At 48.3% G+C, this 15,588-nt stretch overlaps 1 protein-coding gene across 8 annotated transcripts in view; it reads left to right on the top strand.

Moving 5' to 3' along the window:
• The window catches only part of SLC8A1 (solute carrier family 8 member A1), a 392,824-nt gene that overhangs the window by 345,178 nt on the left and 32,058 nt on the right, over positions 1 to 15,588 (top strand). The window contains exon 11 of one of the 8 annotated variants that reach the window (XM_074989185.1): positions 295 to 620. The exons of the other annotated variants lie outside the window; for them this stretch is intronic. Within the exon in view, the coding sequence (XP_074845286.1) occupies positions 295 to 407 (113 nt within the window). The 3' untranslated portion in view covers positions 408 to 620. Of the gene's footprint in view, positions 1 to 294; positions 621 to 15,588 lie in introns of those variants that run through there. 8 annotated transcript variants of the gene reach the window in all.

The following is a 15,588-nucleotide window of genomic DNA, read 5'->3' as shown; positions in this document are numbered from 1 at the left end:
TGGACCACTGTAGCTCCTCCCTCTCCCCATGTTCTCATGGACTGTGCTGGAGTCCCCTGTATGCACCAAGATAATTGCCAAATTACTGCAATTCCAGTTATAACAAGCTAAAAGAATAGTTCCACAATCAGCTGACCATGGAGCTAAGAGGGTGATAAATCATAACATAGTGCTTTATCATCTGCTGCATTCCAGTGCCCCTTCCAAGAGCAGCCAAGCACAAAGTCAGTCCATATCAGAAAATTTCCCATGCAGGCATTCAGAGTAAATAATAATCTCCTTCCTTGTCAACAGCATGCCTGGTATTTTGGAATTTGCACCTTCCAGTGGACTGGAAGACTATTCTGAAAGGAACATCTGCATTTATTTTAACTAGGCTCCATTTGGAGACATTGTATAATGGCTGATTAAATGAAAAGGCATGTTTCATTTGTGAGGCACAGATCTCACTTCTGTCTGCTCAGAGCTTAGTAGTCATTTGTTACTGCTAGTGTGTGCACATCATGTGCCCTTCTTCAGTGAAACATTTGACGGAAAATGTTGAAGTAGCTTTTTGCTCCTAAAATTGGGTCTGCACTGCAGTCTGCTGAGCTGATGGGCTGCCAGTAAGACTACTGACTATTGAGATTGTTTATTCTGTGGTGGATTTCTTCAATTAAAAATTAGAACATGAAGGACAAATATCTCAGTGCTCTAATTCATTCTGTCTTGAAGATACCATGCAATGGACTTTACCACTCCCCCTAGAGGATTTTCCTTTGGGGTGTGTTTACATGGGCACAAATCTTCAAAATAGTCATGCTAATGACCATATAGAAGATTACTAATGAGGCACTGAACTGAATATTCAAAGCCTCGTTAGCATTAGGACGCTTCTGGCCGCTGTGCTTCAAAAGCGCCACTTTTGAAAGCACATGGCTCGGCACAGCTACACAGGGGTCCTTTTTGAAAGGACCCTCGCCTTTCGAAATCCCCTTATCCCACTCACTGATTGGAATAAGGGGATTTCAAAAGGAGTGGGGCTTTCGAAGCACTGTGGCCGGAAGTGTCCTAATGCTAATGAGGCGCTGAATATTCAATTCAGCGCCTCATTAGTAATCTTCGAAATAGGGCTATTTCGAAGATTTGTGCCTGTGTAGACACAGCCTTGCAGTCTACAGCTGATCTTCCTTTTCACAAGGGGTTGGTTTTGTGGCTAGCTAAACTGTGACCCAAGATATAGTTCTTCCCCATCAATCTAGCCAGCCTGATGTTGATTGCCTTCCCTGAATCCCTGGAAGTTTTGTAGTTAAATCTGACAAAGGATATGAACGATTTACTTAAGGAATCCCTTGGTTCACCTTGGGCTGCAATACCAAGATATTTGTAACATTTTTCACTAAAAGCTCTCTTACTTGATAAAATGGAAGATAGAAAAATGAAATCACAAGAGAAGGATGCTCCAAGAGTTCGGAACTAGCTGGAGATGTGCAAGAATTGAGTTCAGTTTGTTTCTGTGACAGGGACCTTCTCTGCAGTTTTAAGCAAGTTACTTAGGATGCAGAGAGGTGTCCAGTTCCTCGCTGAAAATCAATGTGAGATGAGAACTTCACTCTCCCCACCATAAAATGGGGATAAAAGTGCTCCCTATTTCCTAGGAATATAGCGAAATCCAGTACAGGTGGAATTGTGAGGTGCTGATACTCAGTAATGAGGTCATAGATAACTTGGTACCCTAGGAAATTATTTTAACTTAGTCATCTAACAACTAATGATTTTCATTGGTCTCTAACATCTCATGTCACAAAAATGGCAGCCACCCAACAGTGAGCTGACTGTGCACACATGCAAATGTTGGAAGAGCCTATTCCTATCATCCAGGGGACCAAGGGAGTATCCACTCCCTGGTTCAGTGAGGACCCATTGAGTTAGCTTGGGAGTGTTGCTGCACACACTCCTGGTAAATTTAATGACAATGCTAAGAATGGACAGGAGGATATAAAAGACAGCAAAATGCAGATGAAGTGCAGAACTAAGTCTATCATAGGTGCCTCTATGGCCTGGAAGAAAGGAATAGATACATAGCTCCCCTGGGTCTAAGTACCCCTCCCTCCACCTGCAACACATGCACAGATGGAGTAGGTGTTTGAAAAAGGGAGCAGATGTGAAGGTGAGCCTGACCTGCATGCTAAGCTCCTGGGGTACCCTTCCAATCTTGCATCCTGAGACCCTAGACTTTATTTTGGAGTTGTTTTCTTTCCTTTTTACCCTCAAGGAAGAGAGGGGACTGACAGGGACTGGTGCAGGAACTTAACTGCCTTCCACTGAGCCCTGGATTGGAGCCCAGTAGAGAGGGGTGGCCCTAGGTTCTCTTACCCACCACTCAAGTGGAACAGCCATGGAAATTTGTCCCTTATTGGGGAAGATACAATGGTCTGGAGCACAAGACTCAGACCCTAAGGAAAGTCCTGAGTCCTTCACTTAATCCTGAGGATTCCCCCATTGCTGGCCCTTTTAGGCACACCCAAAAGGGATGGGCTTGAACATGTGACCTGGCCAGAGGGTTGATTCACTGGGAGGCAGACTTCTGTATGGCAGAACAGTAGTAGGACTGGGGAACACCTGGGCAGAAAGCAGCCTTCCCCACCAGTGGCACAGATTGTGAGTTTCTCCTTCACAGGCCCCTGCATTATAGCATCTGAGCTCCTCTCAGTCACTAATATATCTACCCTCACAGTACACCAGGCTTTCCCATAGAAGAGATGGAAAACTGAGGCGTGGAGACTAAGTGATTTTTCCAGGGTCACACAGGTAGTCTGTGGCAGAGCAGGGAAGTGAGACCAGGTCTCCCAGATCCCATGTTGGCAGCTAAATGCTGACCCACTGTTTTCACTGTGAGGAAGAGCAATGAGTCACAAGTTCAGGATGGGGCCATGCAGTCCCAAACACTGACTGCAGAGGTATGCTCCCGAGCAAAACACAGGAAGCACTGATAATTGGAAGGATCAAGCATCTTGCATTTGGTCTCCAAAATGCTGTAAAGCAAACCTGTCTGGGTGGATCCCCTTGGGGGTCAACAGAGGTAGGCCAGCGAAGTGAGTGTGATATGTGAGCAAGCAGCGTGCAGCTGAGTGCTGCAGGTGAGAAGCTTGGACTAGCAGACTGCTGCACTAGTGAGTTGCCGTGCACTGCTGGTAGAGCTTGGCTATCAGAGAGAAGCAGGGGAATAGCATGAGCCCCCAGCCTGCTTTCTTAGAGTGGGCTCCCCAACAGGAAACAACTGGAAAAGATCCTTGTGCTACCTATGCATTGAGTCTGCTGTGTCTTGTCAAGGGGTGTGTGTCCATGGAGGGAGATCTGAGCCTTGTTTTTAAACTTGTCTTGCTGTTAGGAGCTAGGTAACATTGCTCTATTTGGATTCCAGACCCAAGTGAGAGCCTCTGTTGTTTGGCTCCAGTTTCTTCCCAAAATCTACATTGTACTGCTATTATAATAGAAATAAAGCCAATGACAGCAGTAATGCAGAGAAGACATGGTGCCTTCTAGTTAGTCTCCATAAGAAGGAATCTCCTTCAAAGTGAAAATTCAAATGTGATAAGTCCAGCTGAACACCTGTACCCACACCACTCGTGGGCATGCAAAGCTTGATTCACAACACAGTGTATTCTGCCAAGCATCCATGACAACATGGGGGTGTTGCTAGAAGAAATCAAACCATCTAGTGTGGCCTAAGACAGAATGACCCCATGGCCTGAGACTCAAGCTGGGGAGGTAAATCCTAGCTCTACCCAGCTTTGGGAAGGCTATTTCACCCTCGTTGCCTTTCCCACTCTTTCTCTATTAAGCATCTGCCCCAAAGAGCTCTCAACCTCTTTCTTACTCTGTGCCTGCACAGTAGAACCCCAACCATCCTTGGGGAACTTCTATACCGCAAAATATTATTAACCCTAAAATATGTGGCTGCTGGGATCCAGGAGAGGGGGAACTCCTGCTCTGTCAGAGAGTGAGTTATGAAAGGATACTGTCACTTGTACAGCTGTAGTGCCTATGAGCTCCAGCCTGCACTGTGCTAGGCACTGTATAAACACAGAAGGCAAAGGCCATCCCTGTCTGGGATCTAGCCAATTAAAATTAAGGAACCCAGTGAGCCACAGGGCATGGTGGGAGGGGGCCCCAGCTTCATGCCCCAGAAGGGACTGGGACAAGACTGAAAGGGGCAGGTCCAAGAGCCATCAACCCTCTGTGCCGCTGGTGCTGCCCCACCCCCTGCTCCCTCACAGCAGCGCGCAGCTGGAGCAGCACTGTTACAAAGAGGCCTGGAGCTCCAGCCACTGTCAAAGTACCAGTGGCAGTGGCCAGAGCTCTGGGCCCCTTTGAAACATTGGGCCTGGGGGGCAGCTGTCCTCTTTGCTCTCCCCCTCCCCTGGTCAGTGGGCCTGAAGGCACCCAGCCAGCTCTTGCCTGTTACATAACCTGCATTCATTTTCTGACATCTCTGCCATTTCATACTGCCCACTCCATGGTGCATGTATGTTTTGGCTTCATTCTGTACCAGAAATGTGCTGCTAACCTCACACTGCTGAGTTAATACACAGTGTGTCAAATAGGAAGCTGAAGTTTTTAAAGAACTATCATTTCAGTGTATACTAAGGTGTGCCCAGGCCTGACAATGGAACAGACAAGGGAGCAGTAGCACAGAGGCATGGTGTTTCAAAGTTGCCTAGAGTTCCCAGCAGCCACCACTATTACTGCAGCAGCAATGGTGGCCAGAGCCCTGGGCCCCTTTTAAATACTACAGAAGCATTGCTCTGCATGACTTCTCAGGGCTGGGGAGGAGGGCTCAGCACTGTGTTCCGGGCAATGCTAAGGGCTGGCTGCACTTAGACCTCCCTTCTGCCCAAGGCTGTCCCCCTTCCACATGTCAGTATTCTGTATATTTTCTCATGGCGTCATGTACTGTCTGAGAAGACCATGGTTAGGAATAGAGTAGGAAGGGTTGATCTCTTTTTGGTGTTTAAGGTATACATTTCTACAGACCTGATAAGTTTGTATATTTAATTTTATTGTATAGCCCTTAACAGTTTTTTGCAGTGAGTTCTGCTGTGGTTTGGTAACGCTACAGCATACTGAAAATGGATCTCTGGAGTAGGCTGCATAACTCCGTAATCTATCAATAGTTTTGATATTTGGGAATTTCATCAGTGATCTAGGCTAGCTGCTGTGCTAGAGCTAGAAGGAAGTTCACAGTAAGTCACAGCTCTTTTTGTGCTGTGACTGCCTCTAACGATTGAGTTAATAGATAGGGATTTTTCAAAAGTAGCTACACAGATCAGGAGCAAAAGCGTCACTGATTTTTGCAGTCACAGAATCATAGAACAATAGAGCTGGAAGAAACCTAAAAAAGCCATCGAGTCCAGCCCCCTGCTCTAAGCAGGACGAAACCCATCAGATTAGCCCAGCCAGGGCTTTGTCGAGGAGAGGCTTAAACACCTCCAGGGATGGAGACTCCACTACTTCCCTGGGTAGACCATTCCAATTCTTACCACCCTCGTAGTGAAAAAGATTTTCCTAATGTTCAACCTGGACCTTCCCAACCGCAACTTGCGACCATTGTTCCGTATTCTGCCATCCGTGACCACTGTGAACAGCCTCTCTCCAGCCTCTTTGCAACCTCCCTTCAGTAAGTTGAAGGCTGTTATCAAGTCCCCCCTCAGTCTTCTCTTCTGCAGACTAAATAGTCCCAATTCCCTCAACCTTTCTTCATAAGTCATATGCTCCAGCCCCCTAATTATTTTGGTTGCCCTCCGCTGGACCCCCTCCAGTGTATCCACATCCTTCCTATAACTGGGGGCCCAGAACTGGACATAGTACTCCAGATGCGGCCTCAACAAAGCCGAATAAAGAGGAGTAATCGCTTCTTTGGACCTACTGGCAACACTCCCTTTGATGCAACCTAATATGCCATTAGATTTCTTGGCTACAACGGCACACTGTTGAATCATGTCCAGCTTCTCGTCCACTACAATGCCCAGGTCCTTTTCTGCAGAACTACTACCAAGCCAGTCGGACCCCAGCCTGCAACAATGCTTGGGATTCTTCCGGCCCAAATGCAGGACTCTGCCTTTGTCCTTATTGAACTTCATCAGATTTCTTGCAGCCCAGTCTTCCAATTTGTCTAAGTCACTCTGGACCCTGTCTCTACCCTCCAGCGTATCTACCTCTCCCCCTAGCTTAGTGTCACCTGCAAACTTGCTGAGGGTGCAATCCAATCCCTCATCCAGGTCATCGATAAATATGTTGAACAGAACAGGACCCAGAACTGAACCTTGGGGCACTCCGCTAGAAACTGACCGCCATCCCGAAATCAAGCCGTTGATCACTACCCGCTGGGCCTGACCTGATAAGGTAGATGAGGCTCTTTTTGGACAACTGAGAGAAGTTTCCAGATCGCGTGCCCTCGTTATCATGAGGGGACTTCAAATATCCTGACATCTGTTGGGAGACCTGTACAGCAGTACACAAGCAGTCTAGGAAATTTCTGGAGAATGTTGGAGACCACTTCTTGCTACAATTGCTGAAGGACCTGACCAGAGGTCATGCACGGCTCAACCTGCTGCTTACAAACAGGGAGGAACTCATAGGAAAGGTAGAGGTGGGGGACAACCTGGGAAGCAGTCATCATGAGATGGTAGACTTTAGGATCCTGACCAAAGAAGGGTAAGAGAGCAGCAAATTACACACCTTGGACTTCAGAAAAGCAGACTTTGACTCATTCAAGAACCTTGTGGGCAGAATCCCCTGAGATGCTACCATGAAGGGAAAAGGAGTCCAGGAAAGTAGTAGTAGTAGGCATCCTTCAGTCTACGTAGACTACAGATCGCGCCCTTCGTAGTTCCATTTGGAATCATCGTTTGCAGTGTCGACTGTGACTGTGAAGGCCCACACAAGAAAGACAGTCCTTGCTGCATCTGTTGCATGTGTAATGGATGTCTGGCAGGTCCTTACTGTGCTTTCTCTGGGCTCACTTCTCCTCTGCTAGCTGTCTGATCCTCATCTCACCCTTCTGAAGGCCCTTGTGTAGTTCCTGCCTCCATCTGCTGCGATTGTCTGCCAGCTCCTCCCAGCTGTCCGGCTCAACGTCTACCTCCCTGAGGTCCCTCTTGCAAACATCTTTGTAGTGCAACTGGGGGCGTCCGGGAGATCTTTTGCCAGAGGCTACCTCGCCATACAGGATGTCTTTTGGGATCCTTCCATCATTCATCCTGTGGTTGTGGCCAACCCGGCAGAGCCGCCGCTGCCTGAGGAGGGTGTGCATGGTTGGGATTCCAGCTTGCTCAAGGACAGCGCTGTTGGACACTGTGTCCTTCCACGATATTCCAAGGATGTGCCTGAGGCAGCCCAAGTGGAAGACGTTCAGCCTCTTTTCCTGGTGGGCGTACAGGGTCCAAGACTCGCTGCCGTAAAGGAGGGTGCTGAGGATGCAGGCTCTGTAGACTTGTATTTTGGTGTGGGTATACAACTTGATGTTATTCCACACTCTCTTGCTGAGTCTGGACAGAGTTCCGTCTGCTTTTCCAATCCTCCTGTTTAGCTCAGTCTCCAGTGACATGGTGTCAGTGATGGTGGACCCGAGGTAAATGAACTCGTGGACGACCTCTAACGTAAAGTTGTCAATGCTGATTGATGGAGGTTCAGCAATGTCCTGACCAAGTACATTTGTCTTCTTTAGACTGATGGAAAGCCCAAAGTCCTTTCATGCTTTGGAGAACTGATCCAGCAGTTTCTGAAGCTGGTCTTCTGTGTGTGACACTACAGCAGCGTCATCTGCGAACAGCATATCTCTGATGAGGACTTCCCGCACCTTAGATTTAGCTTTCAGCCTTGCAAGATTAAACAGTTTCCCATCAGATCTTCTGTGCAAAAAGATGCCCTCTGTTGAAGATCCAAAGGCTTGCTTCAGGAGGAGTGCGAAGAAGATCCCGAACAATGTCGGAGCAGGGATGCATCCTTGTTTGACGCCACTCCTGATGCAGAAAACATCTGATAATGTGCCGTCATATTGGATGGTTCCTCTCGTGTCTTTGTGGAAAGACTGGATCATCTTGAGTAACCGTGGAGGACAGCCTATCTTGTGGAGCAGTTTGAACAGTCCATCCCTGCTGACCAAGTCGAAGGCCTTGGTCAGGTCGATGAAGGCAATATAGAGTGGCTTCCTCTGCTCCCCACATTTCTCCTGCAGGTGCCTCAGAGAGAAGACCATGTCAATGGTAGATCTCTCTGCACGGAATCCACACTGTGATTCGGGATACACCCTCTCAGCAATCTTCTGGAGTCTGCCGAGGATGACGCGAGCGAACAGTTTACCAGTGACGCTTAGGAGGGAGATTCCACGGTAATTGTTGCAGTCACTTCTGTCTCCTTTGTTCTTATACAAGGGTATGATGTTAGCGTCACACATATCCTGTGGAACTTCTCCTTCTCTCCAGCATAGGCACAGTAGCTCATGTAGGGGTTCCAGGAGGGTGTCCGTGGCACACTTGATTACCTCTGGTGGTATACCATCCTGGCCTGGGGCCTTTCCTACTGCAATGCTGTTGATGGCTTTCTTCAGTTCATCCATAGTTGGTTCCTGATTCAGTTTGCCCATTATTGGTAGGAGCTTGACAGTATTGAGGGCTGTATCAACCACAATGTTCTCGCGTGAGTACAGTTCAGAGTAGTGCTCGACCCAGGGCTCCATCTATTTGGCTTTGTCAGCGATGACTTCACCAGATTTGGATTTCAGAGGTTGCATCTTGTTCTGGGTGGGTCCTAATGCCTTTTTGATACCCTCGTACATTCCCCTGAGATTACTAGGGTCATCACTGGTCTTGATGCTGCTGCATAGCTCGAGCCAGTAGTTGTTGGCACAGTGCCTGGCCGTCTGCTGTACTGTTTTTCTGGCTGCTGTGAGTGCTTGCAGGGTACTCTGGCTCGATGAGCGTTTGCATTCCAGAAGTGCAGCATGCTGCTTTTCGATGGCTGGAATCATCTCATCAGAGTTATCTTCAAACCAGTCATTTGTGTTTCTAGCTCTTCTTCCAAACACCGACAAGGCCATGTTGTAAATTGTATCCCTCGGATGCTGCCATCTGCATGTCACATCAGCACCCCCAGGGCTGTTGCGCAGATTCTCCTCGAGGGTCACTCTGAACTTTTTGGATCTCTCTGAGTTTGCTGTCTTTCTGGCATCAGTGCGGGGCCTTCCAAATCACAGGCCCTGGTTCTCATGGGAGACTTTAATCATCTGGACATTTGTTGGGAGACCAATACATCAGCACACAGACAATCCAGGAAGTTTTTGGAGAATGTTGGGGATAACTTGTTGGTACAAGTGCTGAAGGAACCAACTGGGGCCATGCGCAACTTGACCTGCTGCTCACAAACAGGGAAGAACTAGTAGAAGAAATAGAAGTGGGAGGGAACCTGGGCTGCAGCGACCATGAGATCATAGATTTCAGGATCCAGATAAAAGGAAGAAGGGTGAGCAGTAACATACAGACCCTTGATTTCAGAAGAGCAGACTTTGACTCCCTGAGAGAACGGATGAGCAGGATCCCTTGGGAAACGAAGATGAAGGGGAAAAGAGTTGAAGAGAACTGGAAGTAATTTAAAGAAGTCTTAATGAAGGCACAGGAACAAACAATCCCACTGCATAGTAAGAAATGCAAATATGGTAGGCAACCAGCTTGGCTTAACAGGGAAATCCTTAGTCAGCTTAAATTCAAAAAGGATGGATACAAGAAATGGAAACGTGGACAGTTGACTAAGGAGGAGTATAGACATGCAGCTGGAGAATGCTGGGCACCAATCAGGAAAGCGAAAGCACAATTGGATCTGCAGCTGGCAAGGGATGTGAAGAGTAACAAGAAGGGTTTCTACAGGCATGTGAACAATAAACAGGTCATCAGAGAAGGTGTGGGGTCATTACTGGATGAGGGAGGGAACCTGGGCCGCGTCTACACATGCACGCTACTTCGAAGTAGTGGCGCCAACTTCGAAATAGCGCCCGTCACGGCTACACGTGTTGGGCGCTATTTCAAAGTTGAAATCGATGTTAGGTGGCGAGACGTCGAAGTCACTAACCCCATGAGGGGATGGGAATAGCGCCCTACTTCGAAGTTGAACGTCGAAGTAGGGCACGTGTAGCCGATCCGCGTCCCGCAACATCGAAATAGCGGGGTCCGCCATGGCGGCCATCAGCTGAGGGGTTGAGAGACGCTCTCTCTCCAGCCCCTGCGGGGCTCTATGGTCACCGTGGGCAGCAGCCCTTAGCCCAGGGCTTCTGGCTGCTGCTGCCGCAGCTGGGGATCCATGCTGCATGCACAGGGTCTGCAACCAGTTGTCGGCTCTGTGGATCTTGTGTTGTTTAGTGCAACTGTGTCTGGGAGGGGCTCTTTAAGGGAGCGGCTTGCTGTTGAGTCTGCCCTGTGACCCTGTCTGCAGCTGTTCCTGGCACCCTTATTTCGATGTGTGCTACTTTGGTGTGTAGACGTTCCCTCGCAGTGCCTATTTCGATGTGGTGCTGCCCAAAGTTGAAGTTGAACGTCGATGTTGCCAGCCCTGGAGGACGTGTAGACGTTATTCATCGACATAGCTTATTTCGATGTAGCATGCACGTGTAGATGTAGCCCTAGTGATAGATGATGCAGGAAAAGCTGAAGTACTCAGTGCTTTTTTTGCCTCAGTCTTCATGGACAAAGTCAACTTCCCCATGACGGTCGTACAATGCTGTATGGGAAGGTGGAGGGCAGCCATCTGTGGGGAAGGAACAAGTTCTGAGCTATCTAGAAAAACTAGATGTGCACAAGTCCATGAGTCTGGATTTAATGCAGCCCAGGGTACTGAAGGAATTGGCAGAGGTCATTGCCGAAACTTTGGCTATTATCCTTGAAGACTCTTGGAGATCAGGGGAGATACCGGATGACTGGAAGAAGGCAAACATGGTGCCAATCTTTAAATAAAGAAAGGAGGACAATCCAGGGAACTATAGACCCGTCAGCCTTACCTCAGTCCCTGGGAAAATAATGGAGGGAATCCTCAAGGAATCCGCTTTGGAGCACTTGGAAGAGGAGAAAGTGATCAAAAGTAGCCAACATGGATTCACCAGGGGAAAGTCCTGCCTGACCAATCTGATTAGCTTCTGTGATGAGGTAACAAGCTCTGTGGACATGAGGAAGTCAGTGGATGTGATATACCTTGACTTCAACAAGGCTTTTGATACAGTCTCCCACAACATTCTTGTCCATAATTAAGGAAATATGGATTTGGATCCTTGGACTATAAGATGTATAGAAAGCTGGCTTGATGGTCAGGCCCAACGGGTAGTGGTCAATGGCTCAATATATGGATGGTGGTCTGTTTCAAGCGGAGTGCTGCAAGGCTCAGTTCTGGGGCCGGTGTTATTCAACGTCTTTATTAATGACCCAGATGAGGGACTGGATTGCACCCTCAGCAAGTTTGCGGATGACACAAAACTAGGGGAAGAGGTAGATTCATTGGAGGGTAGAGAGAGAATCCAGAGGGACCTGGATAAATTGGAGGACTGGGCCAAAAGAAATCTGATGCGGTTCAATAAAGAGAAGTGTAGAGTCCTGCACCTGGGGCAGAAGAATCCCAAGCATTGTTATAGGCTGGGGACCGACTGACTCAGCAGCAGTACGAAGGAAAGGGACCTAGGGGTTATGGTGGATGAAAGGCTGGATATGAGTAAATGGTGTGCCCTTGTAGCCAAGAAGGCTAACGGCATACTAGGGTGTATTAGGAGGAGCATTTCAAGCAGATCTAGATAAGTAGTTATTCCTCTTTGTTCGGCACTGGTGAGGCCACATCTGGAATATTGTGTCCAGTTTTGGGCCCCCCAATATAAAAAGGATGTGGATTTGCTGGAGCAGGTTCAGCGAAGGGCAACAAAAATGATTAAGGGTCTGGAGCACAAGACCTATGAGGATAGGCTGAGGGATTTGGGCTTGTTTAGTTTACAGAAGAGAAGACTTAGAGGTGATTTAATAGCAGCCTTCAACTTCCTGAAGGGGAGCTCTAAAAAGGAGGGTGAGAAACTGTTTTCAGTGGTGTCAGATGGCAGAACAAGGAGTAATGGTCAGAAGTTGAAGAGGAAAAGGTATAGGTTAGATATTAGGAAAAACTACTCCACCAGGCGGGTGGTGAAGCATTGGAATGCATTGCCTAGAGAGGTGGTGGATTCTCCATCCCTTGAGGTTTTTAAGTCCCGGCTGGACAAGGTCCTGGCTGGGATGACTTAGTTGGAGTTGATCCTGCTTGAAGCAGGGGGCTGGACTTGATGACTTCCTGAGGTCCCTTCCAGCCCTATGATTCTGTGACTGGGTAGAACACAGCATCTTGTGCACATGTTCAGGTGCCAGGTTTATGGGGTGGCATCCTGTCTGAGCCAGCCTGGTGGGAATCGCAGCATGCCCCACCCTTGCCCATTTCTCCCCATGTCCCAGGGTGGGTGCCTCACAGGATACTCACCTGCAGGTACCTCGAAAAGGTCCAGCAAGTCCCTGGAGGAGGGGCCCAACTCCAAGGTGATAGCGAGGGTCCCCTCTCTGGCCAGGGATGCGGTGTCACCCTCATCGTTGGGCTGCTGCTCCACCAGGTGGGACTCCAGTTGTGGGGTCAGGGCCTCCCTAGATGTATCTATGGGACTCGTGGGAGGAGGTATCGTCTGCCCACAGGAGCTCATGTAGCTCCCAGTAGTAGGGGCAGCTTGGCCGTCATGCCACTGACTGACGGCCTACATCCCGGGCCCTGGTATACTGCTGCCACGGCTCCTTAATTTTCTCCCAGACCTTCTCCATAGTCTGGTTGGAGTGTCCTCAGGCTACCAGGACTGTTGCAACCCAGCTGTAGCCCGAGGCATTTCCCCTTTTAGCGGCTGGGTCAAGCAGCATAGTTTCTTCAGCTCAGAGGCTGAGCAGGGTCCAGACTTTGGAGTCCATACTGGATGGGGCACCCCTCCTTCTGGCCGGGGGGTTGTCCTGGGGCTCCTATCCCCACTCCCTGGAGGGGTGGGGGATGTGCCTGGTGGAGTGGGAGGCTGCCATTCGCCTGTGCCAGCCACAGGAGTGGCTGTGAGCAGGCTACAGGCACATATGCTGGCTGGCTGCTCACATGCTTCCCTTTAAGGATGGCTGGAGGGACAGAGCGTAGAGCTCTGCTTGGGGTGGACAGAGCATCTCCTGGCTCCAGGAGGCCAACACCCTGGTGGACTCCTCTGTCAGTAGAAACCCCACCCCTCCCTGAGCAGCTACACTACTTTTTATGTCAACAGCAGCACTATGCTTCAAGCAGGAGCGACAGAACACTACCAAGGAAACTGCTGCGTTCTGTTGACAGTTTCTCAACAGAACGCCTTTCTAGCGTGGACACTCCCTGAGTTTTGTTGACAGATGGCCACTTTTGTCAACAAAACTCTGTAGTGTAGACACGGCCTACATAACTGATGTAGTATATCTGAAATGGAGAACTTGATAACTGCGGATCCAAAGTGGATGAACTTTGTGTCATTCATTTAGAAGAGAATGTTGTGTTGCCTTTCTTTTGTATCAGTAGACAAAACTTGCAGGAGTGCAGTTATCACTGCAGTAATAGACATTAGGCAATATTTGTGTTTCTTACTGCCTCAGCTCTTGGAGTCCCGTGATCGCAGGGAGAATCTCTTTCATTTTTTTAAAAAATAATATTCTAGCTCTCTTGATTGCAGAGAAAAACTTGAACGTGTGACTTGAGCACCAGGAAGGGTCAAACTGAAAATAATACCAACTCCAACTTTAGTATTTACTTGTTTAACTAATTATATTAAATCTCATGATTTTAGAGGGGCCTGATTCTTCGTTATTTTTTCTTTGCACTTGGGGTTGGCAGTACTTCCGCTATACTCCACATGTACAACTAGAAGGGGCACAAAGCTTAGAATAGCTTGTTTAGTGTGTACGGGCCTACTCTCGATAGAGGCGTACTCATTAGATTCAGGAAAGTTAATACATGACTAATGGTGTTTTAAAGCTAAAAGGGACAATTGTGATCATCTTGTCTATTGTTCTGTATAACAAAAGCCATAGACAGCTTCTTCCAGTCATTCCTGAATACCTTGCAGTTTAGCTACAACATGGGTGACTAAAGAGCAACATGTTACAGCTTTATTATTTATTATTATTTTTAATTTATATTTATATTTATTTATATTCTCATGCAACAAAAACACCTTAAACATTTTCTGGCCTGACATCCTAGAGTGGGTGCATATGACTCTCTAAGCAGCCTAGCAACCTCAACCCTAGCTCTTCTAGAGAGAAGTTCATTATTAACCCTCAGCAAAATGATAGACAGATCCAGAACAATATTTTGACAGCCACACTCAGATTCATTTTTAAAAATCTGTTCCATCATCTCCCTAAAGATTTTAACTCTGTGACAGCTCCACTGCCTCGCAGCTCTGCAGCTGGTTAAAAATGCTTGTTGCAACATTATAGTGCCAGCAGAGATGCATCTAGCCAACCCAGTCTTTGTGGGATGAGCTAAAAACTCCACAGAATTCAGACTTAAATAAATTCCCCATCTCCCCCTCAAGACACAGCTGGATTTGTCTGGAGTTCTCTTAGCTGTCTACAAAGGTAATAATGTAAAGCTCACTTGCCAGTCCTGATGCCATCTCTTCGATGCTCATCTTCAGGCTCTGGAATCCATCTGGCACAGTTTGCACCCCAACTGCATTCTCGCTTGGAGACTCAGTCCTGTTCCCCACACTGGTCTGGCTCCTCTCATCAGGACCCTCGCAAGTTGGACTCTTGATGTCTGCCTTCTGTGGTACCAAAGGCCTCAACTCCTCAGCTTTCCCTCTTCCTGCACAGATCTCACTCTCGGCAGAGGTCTCTGTCTCAGCACTAGTCCCACTCTTGACACCCATCCCCACCATGGCACAACTCTTTTTCTCCACGCTGATCCTGATCCTGACATCGGTCTCACTCTCAATGACCTCCTTCTTCTCACCATAGGTCCTGTTCTCGAGGCCAGTCCCATTTTCCATGCTGTGATACCTCTCGGCACCGATCTCATTTTTGGTGTCGGTCGCTTGTCCAGCTCAGCTGCTACTTTTCCTAGCTTGCTGTGACACCACTCTGCTTGACATCATTATTCTCGGTACCCTTTGCCCTGTCACCGGTCTTGCTCTCCTCACTGATTTTGCTCACCTCGTCAGTCAGCTGAAACCAGATGCAACAAGCTAGACATTGGCTGCATTCCTCCTGTACCTCCCCTGGAACAGCTCCTCCTTGACCTTCCCATTCTCCTTCTCCTTCCTCATTCCATGGCTTACCCGTGTCAAACCCTCAAGGCCTGAAACAGGACTCTGCTGCACCCTTATTGGATGCCATGGGCATAAGTGAATCACCAGGCACCGTACCCTCTGTTCCGTCACAAACATCTACCTCAAAAGCCCCTGAGGCTACTGTTAGCCCCACCTACTTCAGGGCTCTTGCCACCTGTAACAGTCTCGGCTAGCAGCAGCACCCCCTCTCAGCAGTGCGGGCCTCTGCACCTTGCCCCAGT

Source organism: Carettochelys insculpta, chromosome 3, assembly GCF_033958435.1.
Source record: "Carettochelys insculpta isolate YL-2023 chromosome 3, ASM3395843v1, whole genome shotgun sequence".
Lineage (NCBI taxonomy): Eukaryota > Metazoa > Chordata > Testudines > Carettochelyidae > Carettochelys > Carettochelys insculpta.
Note: the sequence above shows the minus strand (reverse complement) of the source record. Positions and strands in the feature narration are given on the sequence as shown.